At 41.6% G+C, this 24239-nt stretch overlaps 1 protein-coding gene across 1 annotated transcript; it reads right to left on the reverse strand.

Moving 5' to 3' along the window:
* Positions 1-12026: 12026 nt before the first annotated feature.
* Positions 12027-23748, reverse strand: PAX1 (paired box 1). Its single transcript, XM_043989816.1, has 5 exons — positions 23478-23748; positions 22176-22805; positions 20188-20330; positions 19288-19507; positions 12027-12118 (listed from the first exon to the last, which is right to left on the reverse strand). The coding sequence occupies exons 1-5, from the start codon at positions 23746-23748 to the stop codon at positions 12027-12029; spliced, it is 1356 nt and encodes a 451-aa protein (XP_043845751.1).
* Between the last annotated feature and the right edge of the window lie 491 nt (positions 23749-24239).

Consider the following 24239-nt stretch of genomic DNA (forward strand, 5'->3'; position numbering starts at 1 on the left):
TGTTTCCGGGTCAAAGAGAAAGTGGCTGTGATTATGCAAAAGCCAGACAGGCTGAGAAGAAGCCCAATCACCCCCTGGGCCATGCTGTAGCACCAACAGTGTGTCCTGGAAGCAGCGCTACGCTTTAAGAAGGAGTAAAAAGCCAAGAAATAGTAAGCCAGGATGAGTAGGCAGAGAAGGCAGAAGACCATCGAAAACTTCTTTGGGGAAAGGTAGACCACAATACATCCTCAGAAGAAGAAGATAATAATAGGGTCAAAACTCCAACATCCAAAGCCTCCAAGAAAAATATGAACTGGTCTCAGGCCATGGAAGCTTTCAAAAGGGACTTTGAAGAGAAAGTAGGAGAGATAGAATAATGACGTAGAGAAAAGAGAGGAAGGAATGGAAAGAGAAATGAGAGCAATGCAGGAGAGTCATGAGACAAAAGTCAACAATTTGAAAAGCCAAATGGAAAAGGAGATTTAAAAACTGTCTGCTGAAAATAATTGCCTAAGAATTAGGATTGAACAAATGGAAGGTTATGAGAACCTTATGAGAAACCAAGACACAGTAAAGCAAATCCAATTGAATGAAAAAATAAGAGGGCAAAGTGAAATATCTCCTTGGAAAAACAGCTGACCTGGAAAATAAATCTAGGAGAGATAATTTGAAAATCACTGGACTACCTGAAAACCATGACCAAAACAAGAGCTTAGACACCATTCTCCAAGAGATTGTGAGGGAAAATTGTCCTGATATTCTAGAAGTAGAAGCTAAAATAGAAATGGAAAGAATCCCCCGATCACTTCCTGAAAGAGATCCTAAAAAGAAAACCTCCAGGAATATTATGGCCAAATTCCAGAACTCATTGGTCAAGGAGAAAATATTGCAAGCAGCTAGAAAAAGGGAATTCAAATACTGTGGAGCTTCAATAAGGATAAAGCAAGACCTATCAGCTTCTTCATTAAAGGACCGGAGGGCATGGAATATGATATTCCAGAGGGCAAAGGAACTGGGACTACAGCCAAAAATCACATACCCAGCAAAACTAAGCGTCATCTTTCAGAGGAAAAAATGGAATTTCAATGAGAAAGAAGACTTGCAGGCATTTTTTTATGTAAAGACCTGAACTGAATAGAAAATTTGACTTTCAAATACAAGACCCTAGAGAAGCATAAAAAGATAAACAGGAAAAAGGCTTCATGAGGGATATTAAAAGATCAAACTGTTTATATTCCTACATGGGAAGATAATACTTCAAACTCATAAGAACTATCTCAGTAAGGAATTGACAGAGGACACAGGTCTGAACTGAATACGAAGGGATGATATCTGTAAAGCATTTATGTTTTGTTCTTTGTGGGGCAGACAGGGTGGGGTGTCTTGTGTCTGGGGCCAGATTTGGGCTTGGGGCCTCCTGGGTCCAGGGCTGGTGCATTGTCCACTGTGCCACCTAACTAACCCATGATGACATCTTTAAAATAGGGTTGAGGTATAGGAGAAATAGACTGGGGGAGGAGGAAGGGGAGAGATGGTCTGGGGAGAGGTTGTTCACATGAAGGAAACAAGAAAAAAGCTTATGGAGGGGAGGGGAAGAGGGGGAAGGAACTGGGGAGTGAGTGAACCATAATATCATCAGAATTGACTCAAAGAAGGACTAACATACATACTCAAGTGGGTGTAGTAATATATTGTTGCCCTGAGGGAGAGGAAGGAGATTGGGGGGGGGGGAAGAGGGGAAGGAGGGAAGGGCAGATTTGGGGAGAGAGTAGTAAACAGCAAAACACTTTCAAGGAAGGTAAAGATGTTCTGCATAACTGCATAAGTATGACATATTGAATTGCTTGATTTCATAGGGAGGGTTGAGGAGGGAGGGAGGAAGAAAATTTGGAACACAGAATAAGCTCAAAGACATTAAACTCATCAGAGAAATATCAGTTGTGTTTTGTTGAAACCAGTCTGAAAGCTTTTGCTTTTAGCCCCGAGTGAGCTGAATCTACTGGTAAGGGGATATACAAAGTACATCTTTTTAACTAAATGTTTTTATAGAAGGATTTTTGAAGTCCTGTAAAGGGAAATGCCAAAATTTTAATATGGACAATATTAAAAGATTAAATGAATGTTTAAAGGAAAGAATGAAAGAACAGAGAAGAGAAACTACTCTTTGTCTTAGAGCTATGTTGTTGCCATCATTAAAGAGTTTTGGTATAGGACAGAAAAAATGAAAGAATAGTTAACATGTGTATCCAGTCATGGTTTTATAAAAATTGACAAAATACCCATTTTCTAAAATCATATATGGGTAATACATGTATGATTATATAAAACATCACCATATCCGTCATTTTGTACAAGAAAATTTGCTTAAAGGGAAAAAATGGAAGAAAGTGAAAAATTTTTAAAAAGAATATAGGTAGGCTGGGGCAGCTAGGTGGCACAGTGGATAAAGCACTGGCCCTGGATTCAGAAGGACCTGAGTTCAAATCCAGCCTCAGACACTTGACACTTACTAACTGTGTGACCCTGGGCAAGTCACTTAACCCTCATTGCCCTGCAAAAAAAAAAAAAAAAAGGTTCATGATTTATCTCTGAGAAGAGTATCCTGGTCACCAACCTTAATTAACATAAAATAACAAAATACTTTATGTCTTTATACCCTTATCAGGTGAGAAGATCTCTTTCTTAGAGTTACAGAATGAATGAAACAATCAAAGCTATAAAGCAAATGTGAACAATTCCTAGGTACTGAGGTATCAATCCATAAAGGCTTAAATTAGTTTCACATAACCCAGTTAATCAATTTGAGAAGCCCTTGGATGAAATCAGATGGCAGTCTTATTAGGATTGATTGAAAAAAATGTTCATACTTCTGGATATCAGAGAAGGACATTCCAGAAAATACTTCAAAAATCAAGCTTTGGGAGGACTTTTAGAAAGAAGATTTCATTTGAAGAAGATTTGGTAAAGATGGAGCAGGGGAGAGAAATAGGGAAAGTGAGTCCAGAAGAAGTATCATGCTCCTCCTTGAGCTGCCCCCCTAACCTATGTCATCAGAAAAACTAAACCAGTAATGATGCATCTAGCCAGGAATTGAGAAAAGGAAGCTTCATGAAGTATGACCCTGGTGGAGAGTCAGTACTCTATGACACAGACACACACCCCCGCCCCCCCCCCAGTACTCAGCAGATAGCTTCACATACCTTAGAACTTTATTAGGACTCCAGGAAGGAAAAAATGGTCTTTGATTGAACTAGAAGCTATGAGTTATTTCATTGCCACTGAGCTTGAGCCCATGTTCCCTTGAACACTAAAATTCCTTATGGATTAATGTACTCTAGATGTTATGGGGAAATGTTTATTACCAACTATTTTTACTATATTTGGTAAACATGCCAAAGTAAAAAATAATTAACTGGCTGGCTAATTGATATCAACTGGATAATCAGTAGGGGGCACAAATAATGAGAGCTAATAAACAACACTACTAGAAACTATCCCCAGACCCTTAGGGTTGCCCTCTATAACTCTGAAGGGAAAGGTAGTGATCATCCCACTAGTGGGAATGGGAGTTAGAAAAGTAGCCCAGGAGGATGTGCTACACATCCACATATCATCCACCAGCATGAATATCTCAAAGCTGTTTTGGAAATACCTTCTAAGGGCAGCTAGGTGGCACAGTGGATAAAGCACCAGCCCTGGATTCAGGAGAATCCGAGTTCAAATCCAGCCTCAGACACTTACTTACTAGCTGTGTGACCCTGGGCAAGTCACTTAACCCCCAATTGCCTCTCGAAAAAAAAAAAAGAAAAGAAAAGAAATGTCTTCTCTGCCATCTTAAAAATAGAATTGATGTCTCTGAGAGGATGGATTAAATTGAACTCTTCAAGATGCTGGCCTAGTTATGTCAAGATCTCTTTAAACCACAATCTGCTATGATCAAGATATTCTTTCAGTATAAGGCAGGCAGACCTACTTGGTATACTATGTAAATAATGTGGGATCCATTAAAAAATAAAACAAGGATTCCATATAGTGGAATGCAAATAGTAACCCAAGTAATGCAAATATTAGCCCAAATTGCTATCCTAAAGATTATCTAGATCTATGTTCAAAGTGAAATGGATTTCCAGTGATGCTCCATGGTCTATTCAACCTAAGGTGAATGTGTTTCCTGATGTACTAAGGCTACCCTTTAACACCATTTTTATGGTCTTATTATATCCTCAAACATGGTCACATAACATAAATTATATTTAACCTACCACATAAACATTGATTTAATCCATTGGTGATGAGTCATGGGACCACCATGAGTAACAGACAGAGCACCCACAGTTCTGACATAGCCCAACATACAATCCATGAGTAGTCATAAGATCTTGATTAACTCTCCAGGGCATTGACAGCCTTTAAATTGTTTGTCGCTACCTGAGGGACCTAGGCATATTAAATGATGTCAAATATTTTGGTAAGATGAGGCTTTGTCACATTCTGAGATCTCATTTGTAACATGTATTTGTTAACTATTTAGCACTAAATCCATCTTTTGACTCATTGAAAATGTGAAGACTTCAAAGAAAGAGTAGGTATGGGATAAAGTTTCACCCTTTATTCTCTTGAGGTTTGGGGGTAAAGATGGGAAAGAAGGAAAAGGCTAGCTTTTTTATCCTAAGACAGAAGATGATTTCCTTTCATCAACTCTAATTGGTTTTGTTATTGTTGTTCCCTATCCACGAAATAAAGGGAAAGGTTAGGAGATAGTTACTCTGCTGGGGTGTTTGTCTCCCTATAAGGTTTACTAATCTTGAAGAAACAATAACAAATTGTGTACTTACAATATTACAATATTATATTGTTATCAAAACTTGGTATAGTGGAAATAGCACTGAACATGGAGTCAGGACACCTAATCTTGAATACAGGCTCTGACACTTACATGTTGTATGTAACCCTGGGCATGTCACTTAACCCTTCTGAACCTCTGTTTCCTTATTCATGAAATGAGGGCAATAATATCACACAAGTTATCTCACAAACTCATTGTGAGAAAAATGTTTTAAAGACCTCAAACTGAAGGCATTACACTTGGTGTATTGGAATAAATACTGGATTTGGAATCACAGAACCTGGGACCTGATGTTTATTTTTATGCTTTATACCAGTGTGACCTTTTGCAAGTAAGTTTTAATCTCTGAGTCTCAGGTTCCTTATTTGCAAAATAAGGGAACTGGAATGGATGCCTTCTAAGGTTAATTCCAGCACTAGATTGACAACATGATTCTATGATTTAAATATAATGAACAAGATATAAATTAGAGTACTCATTGTCATATTAAAAGAAATGGATTCATGTGATGAGGGAAAATCTAACCCAAATTATAAAACAGCCATCACCAAATTGTTGAGGTTTTCAGATATTTTCTTAAAATGCCATTCATTGGGGGCAGCTAGGTGGCGCAGTGGATAAAGCACCAGCCCTGGATTCAGGAGGACCTGAGTTCAAATCCAGACTCAGACACTTGACACTCACTAGCTGTGTGACCCTGGGCAAGTCACTTAACCCTCATTGCCCCTCAAAAAAAATGCCATTCATTGGGTGTAAGTAGCTTTTAAAATATAGATATAATTGCTTCATATTCACTTGTGTGTATGTGTTAGAAACAAATACCTTTCAGTAGAAAATTCTTTCTTCAAGGATCCACGAGTGCCTTCCTGTTAATTCAAATGTATGTTATTTAATGATTTACACACTGGCAAGGCCCACCTCCTGATGATTGTAGTTAGTAAAAAAAAGCCTATTTCTTTTGTTCCAGAAGCAAAGCCTGTGATGAAACCAGTCCGATTGGCTACCTTCTAGGTTAGTTTCCTTCAAAGTTGGAAAGAATACAACTTGGGTGGAATAATAAAACTTCTGTGTACTGACAACTTCATGTTTACTTTTCCTTTGTCTTCTTGGAACAATATGTGCTCCCTCTGGTGGCAAAAACAGTGTCTTTCATTTCCCATTGCAGGTTAATGAGTCTGGGTAACCAGAATGCCAAAGAAGCTATTCAGGTTTCACAAATATTAGGTTCCAATTTGGCTAAAATCATCATTTGACAAATGGATTGAAGAGTTCCTGCTGAATTTCACATGGAAGCTGAGTTCCCATCCAGAAAGTCTGGCATTGAACCAAAGCATTTAGTCAGAGTCTGTTTGGGAAAGACTTTTTTTTTTCTTTGAAAGATAGGACTTCACCCAGGAGTGACTGGGAGACTCAGAGAAATATCAAATTGTGCAGCCCACACAGTAAAATTCATTGAGGATAATATATCAAGTCAATGTGTTTCACCAGAAAAGGGAAAAATAAAATTTTACAGGATGGAAATGTAATTTAATAGCAGAATGAACACTTGACCAGGCACTGTTGTTCATTTCATCCTTAAGGGAAAAAAATTTAAAAATACCCAGGTGGTTAAATTGCAATACATTTGAAATCCCATCACCCATGAAAACTCTAATTATGATCCCACTTTTCTCTTTGGCCAACTCAGGAACATATGTGGTTCCATTGAAGAGCATAGATCACTTTGAGAGAGAGACAGAGACAGAGACAAAGAAGAGACACAGAGACACAGACATGGAAAGACAACAATAGAGAGACAGACAGACTGATGAGAGAAAAGCCCAGCAAACTGAAAGATAAATAGACACAGAGAGACAGAGACATAGAGAGACTTGAGATATAAGGTCTCCTCAAAATTAAGCAGAGACAGCATTCAACCCCAAGGAAAAATACTGACTACATTGAATATAGTTGTTCCAAAATGTTTAGATTTCCCAAGTTGGATGGGGGTTAAATGTGTGGTTCTCATTTTACTGAATGCCTGGGGGCAGGGGAGAATAATTCCTTCTTGTCCTCTTTTTTTAATGCCAAAGAAGTTTGGGAGCCAATTATTAACCAACCAGAAATATCTCACCCACAGGACATTGTCTCATTGAAGGAAGCTAAAGTTCAGGCACTAAGGTCAAGGTGAAGACCAAATACCATTTAATTTATAATTCCCAACTATTGGAAGTGGAAATCAGATGTTTCTCATTAAATAGCATGTCTAGATGCACAATTCTTTCAAGTGAGTTCCCTTGGCAAATTTTGCAGAGATTCTAAACTTCATATTACCCAACATAACCTCAAGCAGGTAGAGTTTCTTTTGTAAAGAAACCTAGGTCAATGTAATCCTAGCTGTAGGGAGGTGGATGCCAGGAAGTCTACAATGTACTTTAACCTCAGCTATAGTTCAATTAAATAAATCCTGTCCTCTTAAGTGGGAGTCAAGAGACAGCTAAGGGAAAAAGTAATGCAAACACATTTGTCAATGAGTGCTCTGATCTGTGTGCTTCTTTCAGCTCATTCAAATGATAAGCTAACCCTTCAAGGGGACAATTCCATATTTCTTCTAAGTAAAATTGGGGCTTGTAGAAAGGATTTGCTTAGAAGCCGTATATGTTGAAATTCCATGGGTAGCCACTGCTCCTGCAAAATGAAAATTTTCCACTGATTGGCTTATGTCTCTTATTCTTAGCCAAGAGTGACCCATTTCATTGTGATTGAAACTTCCATCTCCATGACACTTGTCAGCTTTGAATCAGGAGATTTGGTAGCTTCCCTTTGAATATCTGTAGAACAAATTATGATGTACTTAATTAAGAAAAAAACTATAAAAGAAGAAATGTTGTCTTCTTATTCTCCCTTCTTATTTCTCCTTGTCCTCCTCCTCATGTACCCCATTCTCCTCCTCCTCTTCCCCCTCCTCCTCCACCACCACCTCCTCCTTCTTCTTCTTCATCGTCGTCATCTTCTTCTTCGTCTTTTTTCTCCCTTTCTGTCACTTTCTGCTCCTTTAGCTCTCGTTAATATTCCTTTATCTCTGACAAATGTCAAAAAGTTGTTTTAGAGATATAGAGAAAAATAAATTTTCCCAAAAACATTCAGAAAACATTGTTAATTGAAAAATAAAGGCCCCAAAAGCAAGTATCCTCTTCTTACATTGGCACCTTTGCAAGGCCAGATTGGTCTATGCTCTTTTCCCCTCCCTCAAGAATTCTATAAAGCGGGTTCATAAACTGTGAAGAACTTGGACCTACCAATACAGAGTATAAAGTATAGCTGGGGAATCACCAGAACTATTTGGCAATACCCCACCTAGGAAATTTGTAGACAATGTGCCTGGCTGATTTTTATTTGTTATACAAATTTGTTATTTGAGAGGAGTGGTGTTTCAGGAAATGCTTCTTTTACCCTATTTCTACCCTATATGTAGCATTAAAACCAGCTACCCAACAAAAAGCTATGATTCCCTAGCTTTTTCCATGCCTTCTATCATGCCCCCCAACCTAATAAAGGGAAAACAGAAGAAATGTTGATGTGGCCATAGTTCAGATGGGGAGTTGAGAAATTCAGAACTGAAAGAGACTGAGAAACTTACTCATAGAAGGGACTTCCCCTAAGGAAGATTGTTTTAACAAGTTGTAATTGGCAGATTCATGATTTGAACTTGTATCCTAGATCTGTAAATCCAAAACCCTAAGTAGTATAGTATCATAGATTTAAAACTTTGAAATACTTTAGAGGTCCTCTAGTTCAATACCCTCATTGGACACCTTCCTTATAGCCATTAAACTATAAGAATAGGGAAAATCAGAGCTTCCAGACTAGAAAACATACATAGCAATAATGATGAGATTGATTATAATGTCTTGCCTAATAAGATGATGCATCCCAGGGAAGATAGCATTAAACTATATTCTGTTCCCAAACATCCCCATGATTTGCTCCATAGCCCTTTGAAAGTCATTTTAATCCCTTTGTCTCAATCTTCCTGTCTATAAAATGGAAATATTTTTGTGAAATGAGCTTTCAGAAACTGTGAAGAAAGACTGTGTATAAAATCTCAGCATTATCTTGTGAAAGCTACCTTCAAAAAGAGTAAGGTTTCCAACAAATTTGTTTGAAGCATGGTCCACATTGATATCACATGATTCTCTCAACATGCCATGTGTGGCTACATATCTAGGAAAGCAGTCACATATTTGCTTTTAAAAGAAATGTATATAATTTAATAATAATCCCATGAGTTTTAAAAATCATTGATTACAGAAAAACATATACAAAGTACAACCCATTCAGCCTGGAATAATTTTATTTAGATTTTACCTAGAATGGTTACTATTTCAGAAAACTTGAGTTGTGCTGCTTTTCCTTTTTCTCCTTTATCCCTCTAAGAATTAACTCTATTATGAAGCAATCTGTGTATAAATCATAACATCCCTAAAATCCTAACATGTTAGAGTTAGAAGAGACTTGCAAACCATGTAATACAATCCCATCTTTTTACAGGTCAGGAAATCTAAGCCCCTCAAAATGTAACTTGCCTAAAGTCATACTGCTAGCTAGGAACAGAGTAATGACTAGAATAGTCTTCCCACTCCTTATCCAAATGCTTTTTTATTTGATTGTTTTTGCTACATTTTAAATAAAATATGACAGTGGCATTTCTCTAACAAACTAATTTATCCCATGATTGACCTGGAATATGTGGTCTGGGAATGAGCTCTATTCCACAAGCCATTATATGATTTATATTAAGCCTATCTCCACCATAATTTCTCCCATGTGTAGAGTGACAATTCTGAGCATTAATTAGTCTGGTGAGAATTAACCTTTTGTGGTAGGCTGTAATTTCTGGTAAATTAGGGGCAAAAGGAATTAACTGAAACCAAAGATTATCCTCAAAACTCATTTTATAATGCCTAATATGGAAATGTTTTACATGATAGCACATACATAACCTATATCTGATTGCTTTCCATCTCAGGAAGCAGGGAGGGAAGGGAGGGAAGAATAGAATTTGGAATTTAAAACTTAAAAGAAAAACTAATGTTAAAATTTTGTTTTAATGCATTTGAGAGGGGATAAAATATTTTTTTTAAATCCTCAATTTAATAATTTATTTCCAGCTCCCACAAAGCATTTTTTTTTTGCCTGAGCTTCTCCAGGTCAACAAATAAATTGATCCCAGTTTTACTTCCTATTCCTATTCCTTGCCTAAACTATAAGGAGATGCTAAAAAGCAAATCAGATGCCCCTCTAATTAACTTATACTTTGTAAAAGTAAGAGGAGGCAACTCAAATTACTTTGAGATTCTTGAAAATTCCATTACTCCAGGCTGGGGTGGGGGGTGGAGCAAAGGGGGCATCAGGAATAACAGTAAAACAAACCAACAAAATAAGATTATCTTTCCCTACTTGTTTGGAAATCCTGGAAGATAATTATCTTTATTCGCAGGATAGTCATATTCAACAGGTAATATTACAAACTTTCACCCTGATGTTTTTTGTAACTATTAAACAGCAGTTTTACATCTTGGGTCAAGAGCTTCTGAACTTGAAACTTTTATTAGCTATTATGGCTTGAGAGAAATCCTTCTCAAATTTTACAACCCACCAGTTTACTCACAAGCCAGAAGTTCTTACACACTTTTACAATCCATAATGTTGGCAGCAGTTAGTGGTTGAAATTAACAGATGATGGAACTCCAGAACACCCAAAATAATATGTTTTAGTCTTAGTCAGATTCACTGGGTTGGGAAGTCAGCATTTCCAAGAGAGGAGAAAATTCCCAAACTAGTATAGCTACAAAATGTTCTGGTAGAAAAGATGTCTTTTCTCCTGGGCCCTGATCCAGTCTCCTTTCAGGTGAAATTACAGTATAAGGAGCAGATATGGGAAACTCTCTAGGAAGGCAGTAAGATACATGGATTTCTAGAAAATATACCAAGGGCTGAAAGAGTAGCAGTTTCATTGGATTTTTATTCATGTTATAAAAATATAAAATAAAATGCTGTGACTTATTTGTCCATTTCTCTAGGCAGTGAGGCAATCATCACAGTTCCTATTGTGGACTTCTGGTAATACAGGCTCTCCTTGCAGCATTGGGTCTTCGAGGGAGAAGGCAGGGAAGAATGGAGGCCTGAGGATCAAATTCTTTGGCCAATAGTGAAACTGAGAAAGTAGTTTGGGCAGAAGTTGGCGTTTGGGAAGCCCAAAAGAAGGTTGGGGATTGGGAGTCCAGGAGATAGGTTGAATGATCATTTGTAAGGCTTATGCTTGGTATTGGATAAGGAAGGTCCCTGGACTTAGGCACTTATCCACTTATGGAAAGAAGGCTAAAGACAGCAAGAAGTGAAAAGGGCAGTTCAAAAATGGAGAAACTAGGCCTCAGTACCTTCATCCATAAAGTGAGGGAATTGGATTGGAATCTAATCATTAGGTGATCTCTAAGGTTATTTTCAGCTCTAAGCAAAAGAAAGGACTGGAGAAAACACGGGGATGGAGAAGATTGAGGAGGGAAAAGACCAGCAAAAAAAAAAACCAACAGGAAAGAAACAGATAAGAAAGAGAAAGGGGGGAAAGATGTAGACAAAAAGAAAAACAGATGGAGGAAAAATAAAGAAGACAACCAAAATATGAGAACCGGGAAAGAGAGATAAAGAGAGAAAATATAGACAGGACAGTGAGGAGAGACAGTCTAGAAGGGAAATACGCATAGTGCAGAAAGAATTTTTCAAAGTCTGGCAAAGTTAAATAATCCAGTTAACTATGAGAAAGCAAAAACGGACAAGAAATAAAAGAAAAAGCGACAAATTCACCCTTTCCTTTCCCCGACTGGGGGAAAGGAGGCGGGGATAGGTGGGGATGCGTTGGAAAGCAAATCCTTTAGGCAAATAGCGGGTCTTAAGCGCTTTCTTAGCCCTTTCCCAGGCAGATAACCTAGGTCCTCTAAAGGCAGGGAACGGATCTCAGCTCGTTTCCTCTCCAATCCTCCTCCCTCCCCAAAGTTGCCCGCTGCATCGGAGCATCCTCGTAGGACTCTTAAAAACCCGCTTGCAGTTTTTACAGGTGCTTATTCCCACCTGATCTCCACTGCCATGCCTCCCTCCCCTCTCACAGGTCCCATCCCTTTTCGGTTCTCTCTCTCAGGCGCCGGGAAGCCGCTGCTCCTCTCTAGGAAGAAGAAGCGGGGATAGACAGTCCGTGTAGGCTATTAAGGGTATCTTGGGGTTTGCCGACTGGGCTGGAAGGCTTTCGATCTGCCACTGAGAAAGAAAAAGAAAAAAGGTGAGTTATATATAATAGGCGTCTTCAAATTCAACGGATGCGCATCATATTCCTGCTCTATTACCCCCCACACACACACATACACACACGCGCACGCGCGCGGACACCTGTATGCACCCTCCAAGCAACTGCTTCTCTATATTGAAAGGAGAGCATCTCAGGGAAGAAAACTCGACGTGTCTGTTCCAGAGCTGGAGCTCATGTATTGAAGAAACAAAGACCACGCGTTTCTACCAAGGGGCAAAAGATATGGCAACTCCCCAAGAGGAGAGAGTCAGATGGAAATGTTGAACGCGTCTGGAATAGGCAGAATAATAGAACAAGTAGGAGTTGGAAAAGAAAGCAATCTAAGGAGGACTAGCAACCCGGGAAAGGGAAAGAGATATATCTAAGCGGCGGGCGGCGCTGCAGACCATAGCGCTGAACTGGAGAGAGAGAGCAGAGAACCCTATTTTCTCCGCAGCAACTGACTTCCCCCAGCCTGGGGCATTATAAACGAGACTTGGACCGAACGAGTTTCTTCTGCTTCCCTTCTGCTCCCCAGACTTCTGGTCTCCTAGCACACGCCACACGCGCAAGCACTTCACACAGCATGCAGCAGGAGACCCGAGAGCCCAAGAACCCCCAGAGAAGCTGCTGGTCCCGGTTGGATACCCGTGGCTCTGTTCGCAGCAATGGGAACCAGGGAACCACCGGCTGAAAGAAAGGAGGGAGGGAGGGCTCACCAAAGATTATACACTATGCAAGACTCAATGCGGTCTGAATTCCTCCGAAATAGGCGGATAATTTGCACTTTAAGGAGGGAGGAGGAAGAGGGCTGGACTTTATATAGCCCGCCTAGTCTGTGACCGCTGGGCATAAACTGTCTCATAATTGATGGTCATAAACAAGTACTGAGGAATGTTTGCCGCTATATTAAGTGACACCGTATTTACCAGGTCATATGTTATTTAATGTTTCACTCTATTATTTAAGGTTTTGGGAAGAGACCCAACTTATGCTACTGGAAGCCAGAAAGTGACGCTAGAATTGCACAATCGTCCCCCCAACACACACACACACACACACACACACACACACACACACACACACATACACACATCGTATTCAATCTCTCCACTTCTCCCAGAAATGCTAAGCCACAACAGCTCCATTCCCCCAAGAAGCCTAATTGTATTTTCCTTCCCAGACATTTGTCGCTTACAGGACAAGCACAGGACACCTTAATTTGAGTAGCTTCTGCATTTCCAAATGTCTGAAAGCCTTCACCTTCCCCTAACCCCGGAAGGGTCCTGTTTAAACAAATGCTTCTTCTCCAGCTGCCCGGGGGATTGGGCCCGCACCTGTGTGCACCCTCCAAGCAAGGGTGGAGAGCGCCAGGCGTTCCCCTGGCCCTGGCCCTTGCCTCCCCAACATACACATAAACACACCCTCAGTCCTTCATCGACTGATCCAGTTTAAAAAAAAAAATAGAGCATTGTTTTGAAAACCCATGGTCCATTCTGGGCACGACATTTAAAAAACTGGGAGACTCTAGATTCCTCCCCTTCTCTTTCCAAAACACGGTACTCAGTGCCCAGGCCTGAGTTGTTTTCAATTCCTTTCCATCTTGCACACATCAAAAGCAGTATACTGTTTAGAAAACATTTGAGGCCGCCTCCGCCAACATCCTTTTGACTTTAGAGACAGGGGAAAAAATAAATAAATGAAATTTTACAAATACCCCCTCCCTGACAGATTTTGGTGTTTCCCACTAAATCACTAGTTACTGGCAACACCAGCCCCTCCCCCACACTAACTCCTTATTTGAATTTTCCCCCTACTTTTCCATAAGCTTTGCTATGAGCACCCAGTCAATTCTCCAGGTCCAGCCCACCGTGCTTGTCTCTGCAGATGTTAATGCACATCCATTCTGCCTGTAGTTAGGGGTTGAGGGTGATGGGAATCGAGGGAATCACTCCAGGAAGAATTGTTTTGTTTTTGTTGGGGTTTTTTTTTTTCAGTTATAAAAGCAAGAGTTTAGTCTCCTTTTGTCTTCGTATGACCTAGAATAGTGCCTGGAGTTGAATAAGTAATAGGAATGTAATAAATGACTCTCGATTGAGTTGATTGGTGATCCCAGCTTCCTGACAAAGATTGCCACCAGTGCTGAGTAAGGGCCAATAGGGATCCCTGACTGTCATTGAAGTTTTCTTCTAAAGTTTGGCTATTTGATAGGGAAAAGTCATTTGCTAATGGCTCTTCATAAGGAAAAAAAAAAACAGAGCGTAATGTGTATTTTTTTTTCCTTTTAAGGTCTCTCTGGACAACTGGTCCACGAACAGAGACAACTTGTGTGAGGGCAGGGTAAAAATGCAAAGATTCTCCAAGAACTTTCCAATGGTAACCTTATTTTTTCCCCTTTTTGATCGGGATTTATCATTTCACCCATATAAGGAATTAACTCCTTGGTGTAGAAACTTCCTAGTCTAAAATTTCTGGACTTTAAGAGAGTTACTCAGGCCACTGAGAAATTGAATGAGTTGTTCAACCTCACTGAAGACAGTTATGTGTCAGAGACCAAGTCTCTCTGATTCTAACTGACCCTCTCATTACCATGCCATGCTGCCTCTATTACATAAAACAGATATCTACATTTGGGAAGTGTTCTTTTATTTAACTTAGTTGGATTTTCTGAGTCTCTACAGCCTTGAGTTGGAAAGGCTGGGGTCGGAGGCTCGTAGCCCAGTGATTGATTGCGAAGACAGGGTCGATTTTACAGTAAAGTTTCTATGTTTTCTCAAACTGCTACTTCAATACCAAATGTCCTGGGGGAACTGTCCTGGTGTTCTGACCACATTGAAATGATCACCAGTGCTGTGTAAACAAGACGATACTGCCTGAGACACTCAGAGAAGAGTGGTGGGTGGTAAGATCTATAAATGCCTGACTTCTGCCACCAGGACTGGTGGATGAAGCCAAATGATCTGGCCCTTTAATTTGTCTTCGAAAATCAGGAGAATTTTCAGACTCACCATGACCATAATAATAGTTTGAAATAAGTAGAGGCTAATTAGCAGAGTATAGGAAACCAGGTGATGAATTTGGGTGATTATTAAAAGGAAGTGAGGAGAGTAATTTGAAATTTAATTAATTTGTACTGAAGAAAAGGAACTTTTCCAGTTTTATTCTTTACCCATTGACTCAGATTGTGGGACACCATAATAAAATATATGACACTGATTTGTAATTTCATCTGGGGTAGGGAATTTCCAGTGTAGAAAATCCCTCCACCCACAAACAGGAACAATTTATTTGTAAAGTCTAAGGGAATAAATTCTGGCAGCATGGAGAGATTGAGTGTCTTGCCTAGGGTCAGATAATCAGTATCTTACAGGGGCAAGACCTGAACATAGGTCTTAATAGAACCATGGAATTCTTCACCCCTCAACTTATATCTAGAGATGTATGAGACCTCAGAAGATATGGAGTTCAAAACTGTCGCTTTAAACATGTGGAAACTGAGGCTCAAAGAGGTTAAATAACTTGCTTTAAAAAATCACAAACCAGAGCCTGAATCTCAGGCCAACACTCGGTTACTACTATATGACTTGATATATTTACCAATTCAAAAGTCTGACAGTAGATTAGCAAAATTCATTATTTTTTCAATGGTATATTATTTTCACCCTCTAAAAGAGAAATTAGTAATCTTGGGTTCTAAATGGTACTCCCAGAAATGTATGTAAGTTGAAGATTCAATAATAATTTATATTCTCAGGAAATGATGACTTATTTTTAAATGATAAATTTCCTAAACAATGATGCCTCAAAAGTAATAAATGCTAACCCCCCCCCCAAAAAAAAAGCTTTAAAAAAACTACTTCAGTTCTATATTTAAAATTGGGAGTGGAGTGCTTAAAGTAAGGAAATTACTATCTCTGTAACTGCATGGACAATCCCATTAAAGTACCACATTTCATAATCCCTACCCTTCAAACGAAGTGTATTTACATTATTGTAACTACATTTGTGTTCTATCTTGATCTATAACCTGATTCAACAGACTTACCACAGAAATTACTTTTTGATTATTTCAGCACAAGTCATTTTAAATGGGATGCTTAATGTTCCATAGTTCTGAACCAAAGACCATGATTTTTAAAATAAGCAAACCAAGAAATCACTAATTTAGCTATTAGTCTAATTACTGTGGGAGTAAGGTTGAGAAATGTGTGCAAATATGTCCCTATGATGAAGAAAAGGACACCAGTTGGAAATGTTAAGACAATTAAGTAAAATATTCAAAGGTTGTTTCTGTATTTCGTAAATTATCATCTACCTATTTAAAAGTAATTAGCAGAAAGAGGGAGGAAAAGGCTCATAATTGGAAAGTTTATCTAAAGGTCTTGTAAAAGACTATATTTCTGTTGCCAGAGGACCAACTGGCTTAGCAAATTCCAGGGAGGCTAATCACCAGTTGGTAGACCATTAGCTGATGAATTTTGGGATCCAAGGCAATTCATGAAATCATCTTCTAAGGCCTGGAAAGGTTTCATTCCACATTATTAGAGGGAATACCCTCAGGGAAAAATCACAATCCTAGGATTGAAATATTTCTGCCTTTATGTAATTATTAACATTTCATGGTTTGTTAGGATTTTATAAGTCTTTGGATAAAATAATATTTTAAGAAACTGTTATTCCCATCCCCTTGTTAAAGATGTAGGTAGAATAAAACATTTGGGACAGAATCCTAAATCATGGAAATGTTCATCTTACATATAGTTTCAGCATCTGCTAATTTAAATTTTACATGGAACAAACTGGAGTCACTTGCTACTTCTTTGAATCACATAGGTAACAATTCCTTTCCACTTAATACAATGTAGTCTAAAAATAAATAAATTAATTAAAAGGCACAGATAGTTTGAAGGCCCGAGTAAAGCAAAACTCTGAGCTAAGAATTTATTTATTCCCCAGATCTTTCATTTTTCCCTGAAAAAAGTAGACCTCAAGCCCTTGAAAAGAGAATAAAAGAATGGAAGAAGCTCATTTTTAAAAAATTGTATTAACTAGATCTTACCCCAAAATTCACCAGCCTCTAGACAATGCCATTTTGAACTATTGCAGCAGTCATCTCCAAATAGTTTAGGATTTGGGGTTTGGCGAAGAAGTATCCCTTTCAAATAGTTGTATTTCATCTGATCTAAGCCTTTCACGAAATGTGAACCGAACCCCCAGCTTCCTTAAAATATGGTAGTCATGTGCTTTACTAAGGATAAATCCAGCTGACCTAAACTGTAATCCCAGTTTGAAACCAATTCCCTTCCTGGGAATCCTATTTTACAAGTGAGGAACATGAGGCTAAGGAAAGAACAGAAATTCAGTCCCCTCACACCTCTGGGATTAGCACTTTCTGTCTACCTCATGCTATCCACTCACAGCCATTGAAATCATAGAAACTGAGCACATTCTCTTAGAAGTGATTTGTCCAAGGTCACAAACTGTTCATGATAGAGCCCAAACTTAACCCTTCTCCTGACTCACAGTCCAGTGAATCTTCCATTATGCTGATGTTATATAACAAGCCAATATCTAAAGCAGAGTTCACATTGCCCTAAGAATGATCAGTTTTCACTAATTTTGGAAAGCATGAACCAATAGATAAGTGACCAGGAATCAGAAAAGCAATGTGTTACACTAGGAATCAGAAAAGCAATGTGTGAATCTGGGAAGTAGGTTGTCAAAGCGAAAAGGCCCAGATTTCCTGGGGTTTGTTTAAATCAAGAAGACAACTCTGCCTGGTCTATCAGGGATAGATTTGAAAACTGCATTTGTACAATAGGACCTGCAACAGGACACATTTTGGAAACCCAACTGAGGAAAGATCAATTGATTATTGGTCCAACAACAGAGGGTTCTAGACTAGATAGATGAAGAGAAGTCATTGGAAAGTTATCTCTTCAACGTTTCTCCCTCACTAAAGCCAATGAGGCTGGCTGACAAAATGGAGTATGGGAACAAATGGGCTTTGCAGGAGAAAGGGTTTTTGTTTTTCTGTTGTTTTTTTTTTTCAGCCTGAGCCACGGGATTTAGAGCTGGAATAGCTTTAGACATGCTTCAATCACTCCCTCATTTTCCAGATAGAGAACAGGCCCAGAGAAGATAAATAACATGCCAAAATCATGAACAGAGTTAAGATTCAAACTTAGAGAGATAGGGAAATGTCCTGGGTTTGTGGATAGAGAAAGGATCTGGAGTCAAAGTGGTTGAAATAGATATGGAGACATGTTACTTCTGCAACTGGGCAAGTCCCTTAACCTCTCAGTGCCCTGGGAAGCTCTCTTAACACTATAAATTACAGAGCTTTTGCCCACTTGCATTGGCAGAGTTCCCCACATGTATGAAATCACTGGTCCAATAAAAAAAAAATGTTATCTACAACCTTGGAGACCTTGTTATGGCAAGCTCTCTTGACCTCAGTTTCAAAGTGAGACAGTGGGATAGAGAGCAGACCTTGAGGTCAGCAAGATCTGAGTTCAAGTCCTGCCTTTCCCACAACTGTGTAACATTGGGCAAGTATTTCTCAGTGCTTCTCAGGTGATCTGCAGATCCAAATCTACAGAGGTGAAAAGGGTTTTCAGGAAAGGAATTTAAGGGAACCATAGGATTGATTATAGATTTAAGAATTCAAGTCACCTTTGAGGTCATCTAATCCTATGCTCTCCCGTAATAATCGAATCACAAGTCTGGACACAAAAATATAACCTACCTCAGCACTGTTCTGAGACTAAAGTTACCTTTATTTGTAAAAAGTAAAAAAAAAAAAAGCCCTTTGAAACAATTCAAACGAAGTATAGTTTTATGTGTGCCACAACCAAGTAATTCTCTGTCTACATATATACTGAAAAGCCTTTATAGAATGATGACCATACATGTCCAAATTGAAAAATAAATAAATAAAAACCTTTTTAAATTTCTGTTCCGGTTACACATCTCTCTAACTTCATTCCTGCACTTCCACCACCCCCACATCCATCCTATTTCACCCTACCTCAGCTGCGGTGTGATCCTGAAGTTAAGCTCCCAGTCTCCTCTTAGTAGCTAATGACTTCCTCTGGGCATTCGGATCCCTTCCCCTAACCGTGGCTCCCGGCCCTCTTACCTTCTCGGCTGGGGTGTTTGAACGCCATGGCCGTGGCGAGATCTCCCCCGTGCACGGTCACACCGGGTCCGTGATGAGCCAGGGAACTGCCCTGCGCGGGCCAGGGATGGCCCGGAGTGAGATAGCCGCCTCCGGGGCCTCCGTACACTCCGTGCTGGTTGGAGGAGGGATAGGCGCAGGCTGGGAGGAAACTGCCCACAGTGGAAAGACTCGGAGTGGGCTAAAGGGTAGAGGCGAGAAAATGAGAGAGACTACATCACCAACCAACCCACCACCACTGCACCCGGATATCCCTGGACCAGGACTCAAATGTTTGGTGCCCTTCAGGTGCTTTTGAAAGCCCGATTATAACTCCCAATCAACCCGCCCGCCTCCCCCTCACCATGTTCCCCTTTATTGCTGTAAAGTAGCGGGGAAGGAGGAACAGGTTACCAGTTATTAATCTTGAAGCTTGGCCCTTACTCTAAATACGTTAGTCAGCTGGACAGAAAACAATGGCATTTTAATGGACCCCGGATGGGACCAGGAGGAAGGGGACGTGCGAGGGCAAACAAAAAAATCCAGAGAATCCAAACAGCCGCTCCGCAGAGTTCACAGGATGTGAAGCGCTGAACAAGCACCAAATTTGCGCCCTAAGATCTAACCTTACATTCAAAAGTGTAGAATTAAAAGAGAAATAAATCCTCTGCAAAGTCAACTTTTAAATGCGGCTGGGGGTGGGGGGAGGACAAGAAAGAGGAACATTTCTCAGCTGTTTTGAATCTTAAAAAAGAGGGGGGATCTAGTTACTGCTCCCCCTCCCCATTTTGTAGCTGGGACTATCAAAAAACCAAAATGGGATGCTCTTAATTGTCGCTACAGCATTACCCAGGCTTCCCAGGCTTCCCAGGCCCTGATTACCTGTGGGTATTTGATGTCTGCTTCCATAACCGCTTTGTCAATTCCGTTCACTGCTTGTGTGGCGGGGAAACCCGTCCTATTCACACCGGCCCAGTCTTCCATTTTGGGGGAGTAGGCAGAGCCCTCAGTCCCAGAGAGTGCCCCTTGAATGGGAAAAGAGAATGTGAGAAGACATCTGGGAACCTGGAGAACCCACTTTGGCCCTATCACCTGAGCCACGAAGCCTAGCACTAAAACGCGGGGGGGGGGGGGGGGGAGGGGGGCGAGGGGTCATTTACACTCACCCACGTTCGCCCACGCGTGACTGTATCTGAATAAACCTTGGGAGAGCCAGAGAACACCCGGCAGCCTTAAAAACGGGGGGGGGGGGGGGGAAGGAGGAATCTAAAGTAGGCAAGAAGCCGGTCCACCCAAGTTTGTTTCGCTTTCACTCACTATATGCAGGGCCCTGCTCAAAAGCTTTCTCTGGGCTGCAATCTGATTTCAACCCTTTTCCCTTTTCTCTCCAACACTGAGGCTTTCGGGTACAGATGTTGTGAAATTGTTTCTGGGCAGTATTTGATGTTTGAGATTGGGCCTTAACACCCTACATAACGTAGCAGGAACTTTTTTTGGGGGGCCGTAGTAAGTGAACACTGGTTAGGGCATTCTAAATACTTTCCTCACTTTTATATTGTTTTTTAAATCCAAGCAGACCAAGATGTGAGGACTAGTTCCACTTGGGGAATACTTTTAGACAACATTCTGGGGGTAGCAGTAAACAAAGAGATAAGTGTCTTGAACACCGATGTGTTGATATTTGTGTTTGCATAATATGTAATTATTATTCTCTAGAGGCATTCTGATTGTATATTCTTTAAAAAAAAAAGTTTTGAGATACATGTCTGTGGCTTCTGGTGGGGAACTGACTAACCAGCCTGAGCAATCTAATCCTTCTAGAGAAGGTTTAATGAAGTTGGGAATGGCCAAGTCTGTCTGGGCAGCATTTGGGTTTTGAAAACCAATTCCAAAGAAACAATGGATTTTCACATAGACAAAACCCCTTTCTGGCTCCCGGAGCTCTAAACCACCACCACCCACCACCACCTCTCAACTTCTGCTACATCCCCCTCATTTCTTTACCACAGAAAGCTTTGACTCCCTCCTTGAGTTTTACTGAAGGGACGCAATGCCTACCCACTTATGGCAAGCCACAGAAAGGCAGAGGTCATGTGCACAGGACAGAAAAGGAAGTAACTTCAACGGCAAACTTTACATGGACAAACTACATCCTGCCTAAGGAAGACAATGAACCCGTCTTTCCCCAAAGTCGGTGAGCCCAAAGAGAAATGAGTGATCAACAATTTGAATATGAAGTTAACTCAACTGATAAACCCTAAAAGGCCTTGAATATAAAGTATTCCACAAACTCTCTGTAATGGTGTAGCTTCCAATTCCCCCATTACACAGGCCCCAGAAGAACAAACCTACTTTTAAAATAATGATAATGATAAATATGAAGACAATCGTTTTCTTTTATTATGGCGGGTAGGTGACCTATGAGGGGGTGGTAGTAATGGTGGGAAAGGAACTGTAGCCTCCAGGAAAAGGTCAAACAAACTGATGGAGATAATTTGTTTTGTTTAGATCTGGCAGAAGGAAATTGCGATATGGATTCGCTGCGCCCACATTCTTTTTGCAAGACTGAAAAAGCGAAATTTCAAAACTCCGAATTTGTGGTCGACAATCTATCATCCCCAAGAAAATATTTTCCACGTTTTTCATAAAAAGTTCAAGATGTCCAAACGTTCCCACACATGGCCGGGACCCTAACTACCCCCTCTCCCGTCCCAGAATTGGTGCTGCTAGCCAAATCTCATCCCCGACTCTTAGTCCTTGCCACTGCCTTCAAAAGCACACAAGGGCACCCAAACAACCCTAAAGAGAGAAGGGAGAGAGAGAGAGAGAACTAAATGTATTTATAGGTCCGTATTAGGCTATTTACTAACCTGTTTGCTCCATGAAAGTCCGAATGCCCAGGATGTTGCTGACAGAGTGAGCAGAGGGCCAGGACCTGGAGATACTGACATGTCCCGCGGAGACAGGAACTCCGGGATGGTTCCCCATCTTGGTCCCAGTGGGTGACATGGGGTTGGGGTAAGGGTACTGGTAAATATGATTGTAAGGCAGTGCCGGTTGTGGGGGAGGTTGCTTGGTGGCTTCGTAAGGGTTGGGCTGGGACAGGTTCCCAATTTTATTCCTCAAGATCCTGCTGATGGAGCTGACTGAAGGTACGTTGTATTTGTCGCAGACCCCATCGGCCAGGAGTCTGTCCCTAATTTCCCAGGCGAAGATGCCCGGATCCCCTTGTTTGTAGTCCCTGATGTGCTTCACCACGTTCGGAGTAGTGACTCGGGGCTTGCTCCCTCCGATCGCTCCGGGGAGGATGGAGCCGGTCTCGTTGTACCTCGCCAGGATTTTACTCACGCAGCCGTGAGACACTCGGAGCTGTCTGCTGATATCGCACGGTCGGATGCCGAGCTGGGCCAGTTCCACGATCCGAAGTCTGATGGCATTGGGCAGGGGTCTCCCATTGACGAAAACACCGCCCAGTTGGTTCACTTCTCCGTAAGTCTGCTCTATAAAGGGATGGGGTGGGGAGGGGATGCGGGGCAAAGAGATGGGAATCGAGAAGAAAAAATACGATGATTACTCAATATTAAGAATTAAAGAGAAAATCCAGCCTATCCCACAAAGATTCACACCGCTTTAAAAGAAAAGAAAAGTTCTCTTCCTGCTCTCTCCTGGACCACTGCTGATCCGGCAAATGGAGGGATCCGGAACAATAAACTTCCGAAGAGATCAAGTGGATGTTCATAAACTGACAGTTCAGTCGGTCTATCCCTTAGATCTGAGCAGTCAAAGCAGAGCGACCTGACACAGACTCCCCAGTGCGGGTGCTATTGTGTTCGGCAAGATTGTGTTGGATGGAGTGAGGATGAGAGAAAAGGGGAGAAAAGCACAGGGACTCACGGCTACACTCTCATTTCGAGTCCCCTCTTACCGCCGCCCCCGCCCCCCCCCCCCGACACAGGCGCACACACACACTCAAACTTGCAAAAGAAAGTGCACCCTACTCTGCCCCTCCGCTGGGGGTGAGCCGGCAGACGCAGTTTCGCTGCCTGCCAGAGCAGGCAGGCCCTTCACCCGGGGGGGGGGGGGGGCGGGAGAGCAGAGAGAAAGAACGAGGATAATGGAAAAGAGAAGAGCCCCGACCCAGTTTGCTCGCAGGCGTCCGCTGCCTCTCTTACCCATAGCAGCGCGCAGAGCCGGCTGCCTGGCGCCCGAGCTGCTGCTGGGGTTGGGCCGGGCGCAGTCCGGGTGTGCTCTGGTGCGGGCGGAGATACATAGAGGGAAGGAGAGCGAGAGCGGCGAGCCACGGCCCCACTTCGAACTGGAGACGCTCCTGCTGGGGAGCGGGAGCCGGAGCGCGGCGGCGCTGCCTCCCTGCAGCCCCTCGGTGACCCTCTCCCAGGACACTTTCCAACTCCGGCAGCCCTTAAACCCCAAGGTGATCTTCATCCGATTGGGATAAATTCGTCTGACCAGGAGGCTTCAGTGTATTCGGATCAATTTGACGTGTCCTCCACGTCAATCTCGGCGGTCACGCCGGAGACGCGTTCATTGGCATTTCATTGGTTCCCGTCATTTTGCTCCCGCGGCAGCTCCGGCGAGGCTTCCCTTCTGGTGTGTAACTCTACCTCCCTCCTCCCACCCACCTCTACACCCTCCTCTTCTCTACTCCCCACCCCCCCCCCCCACCAAGCAAAGTCATTCCTCCTCCCTTCCCCTCACCCCCACCCCACTCCGCCCCAACCCAGTGTCTCACTCATCCCAGACCGAAACCCAAACCCAGGCAGGCACCTCCAGCCTGGGTATTCAGCTCTGACCGCAGCCCCGAACCCCTCAAATCTTTTCCCTCCTCCCCTTCCCAGGGCTCACTTGTTAAGTAATTGGGAAATAATTGCAGGTTGGTTGTTGTCTTTGAGGCAGCCAATGTGTGTACACCAGTT

Source organism: Dromiciops gliroides, chromosome 2, assembly GCF_019393635.1.
Source record: "Dromiciops gliroides isolate mDroGli1 chromosome 2, mDroGli1.pri, whole genome shotgun sequence".
Lineage (NCBI taxonomy): Eukaryota > Metazoa > Chordata > Mammalia > Microbiotheria > Microbiotheriidae > Dromiciops > Dromiciops gliroides.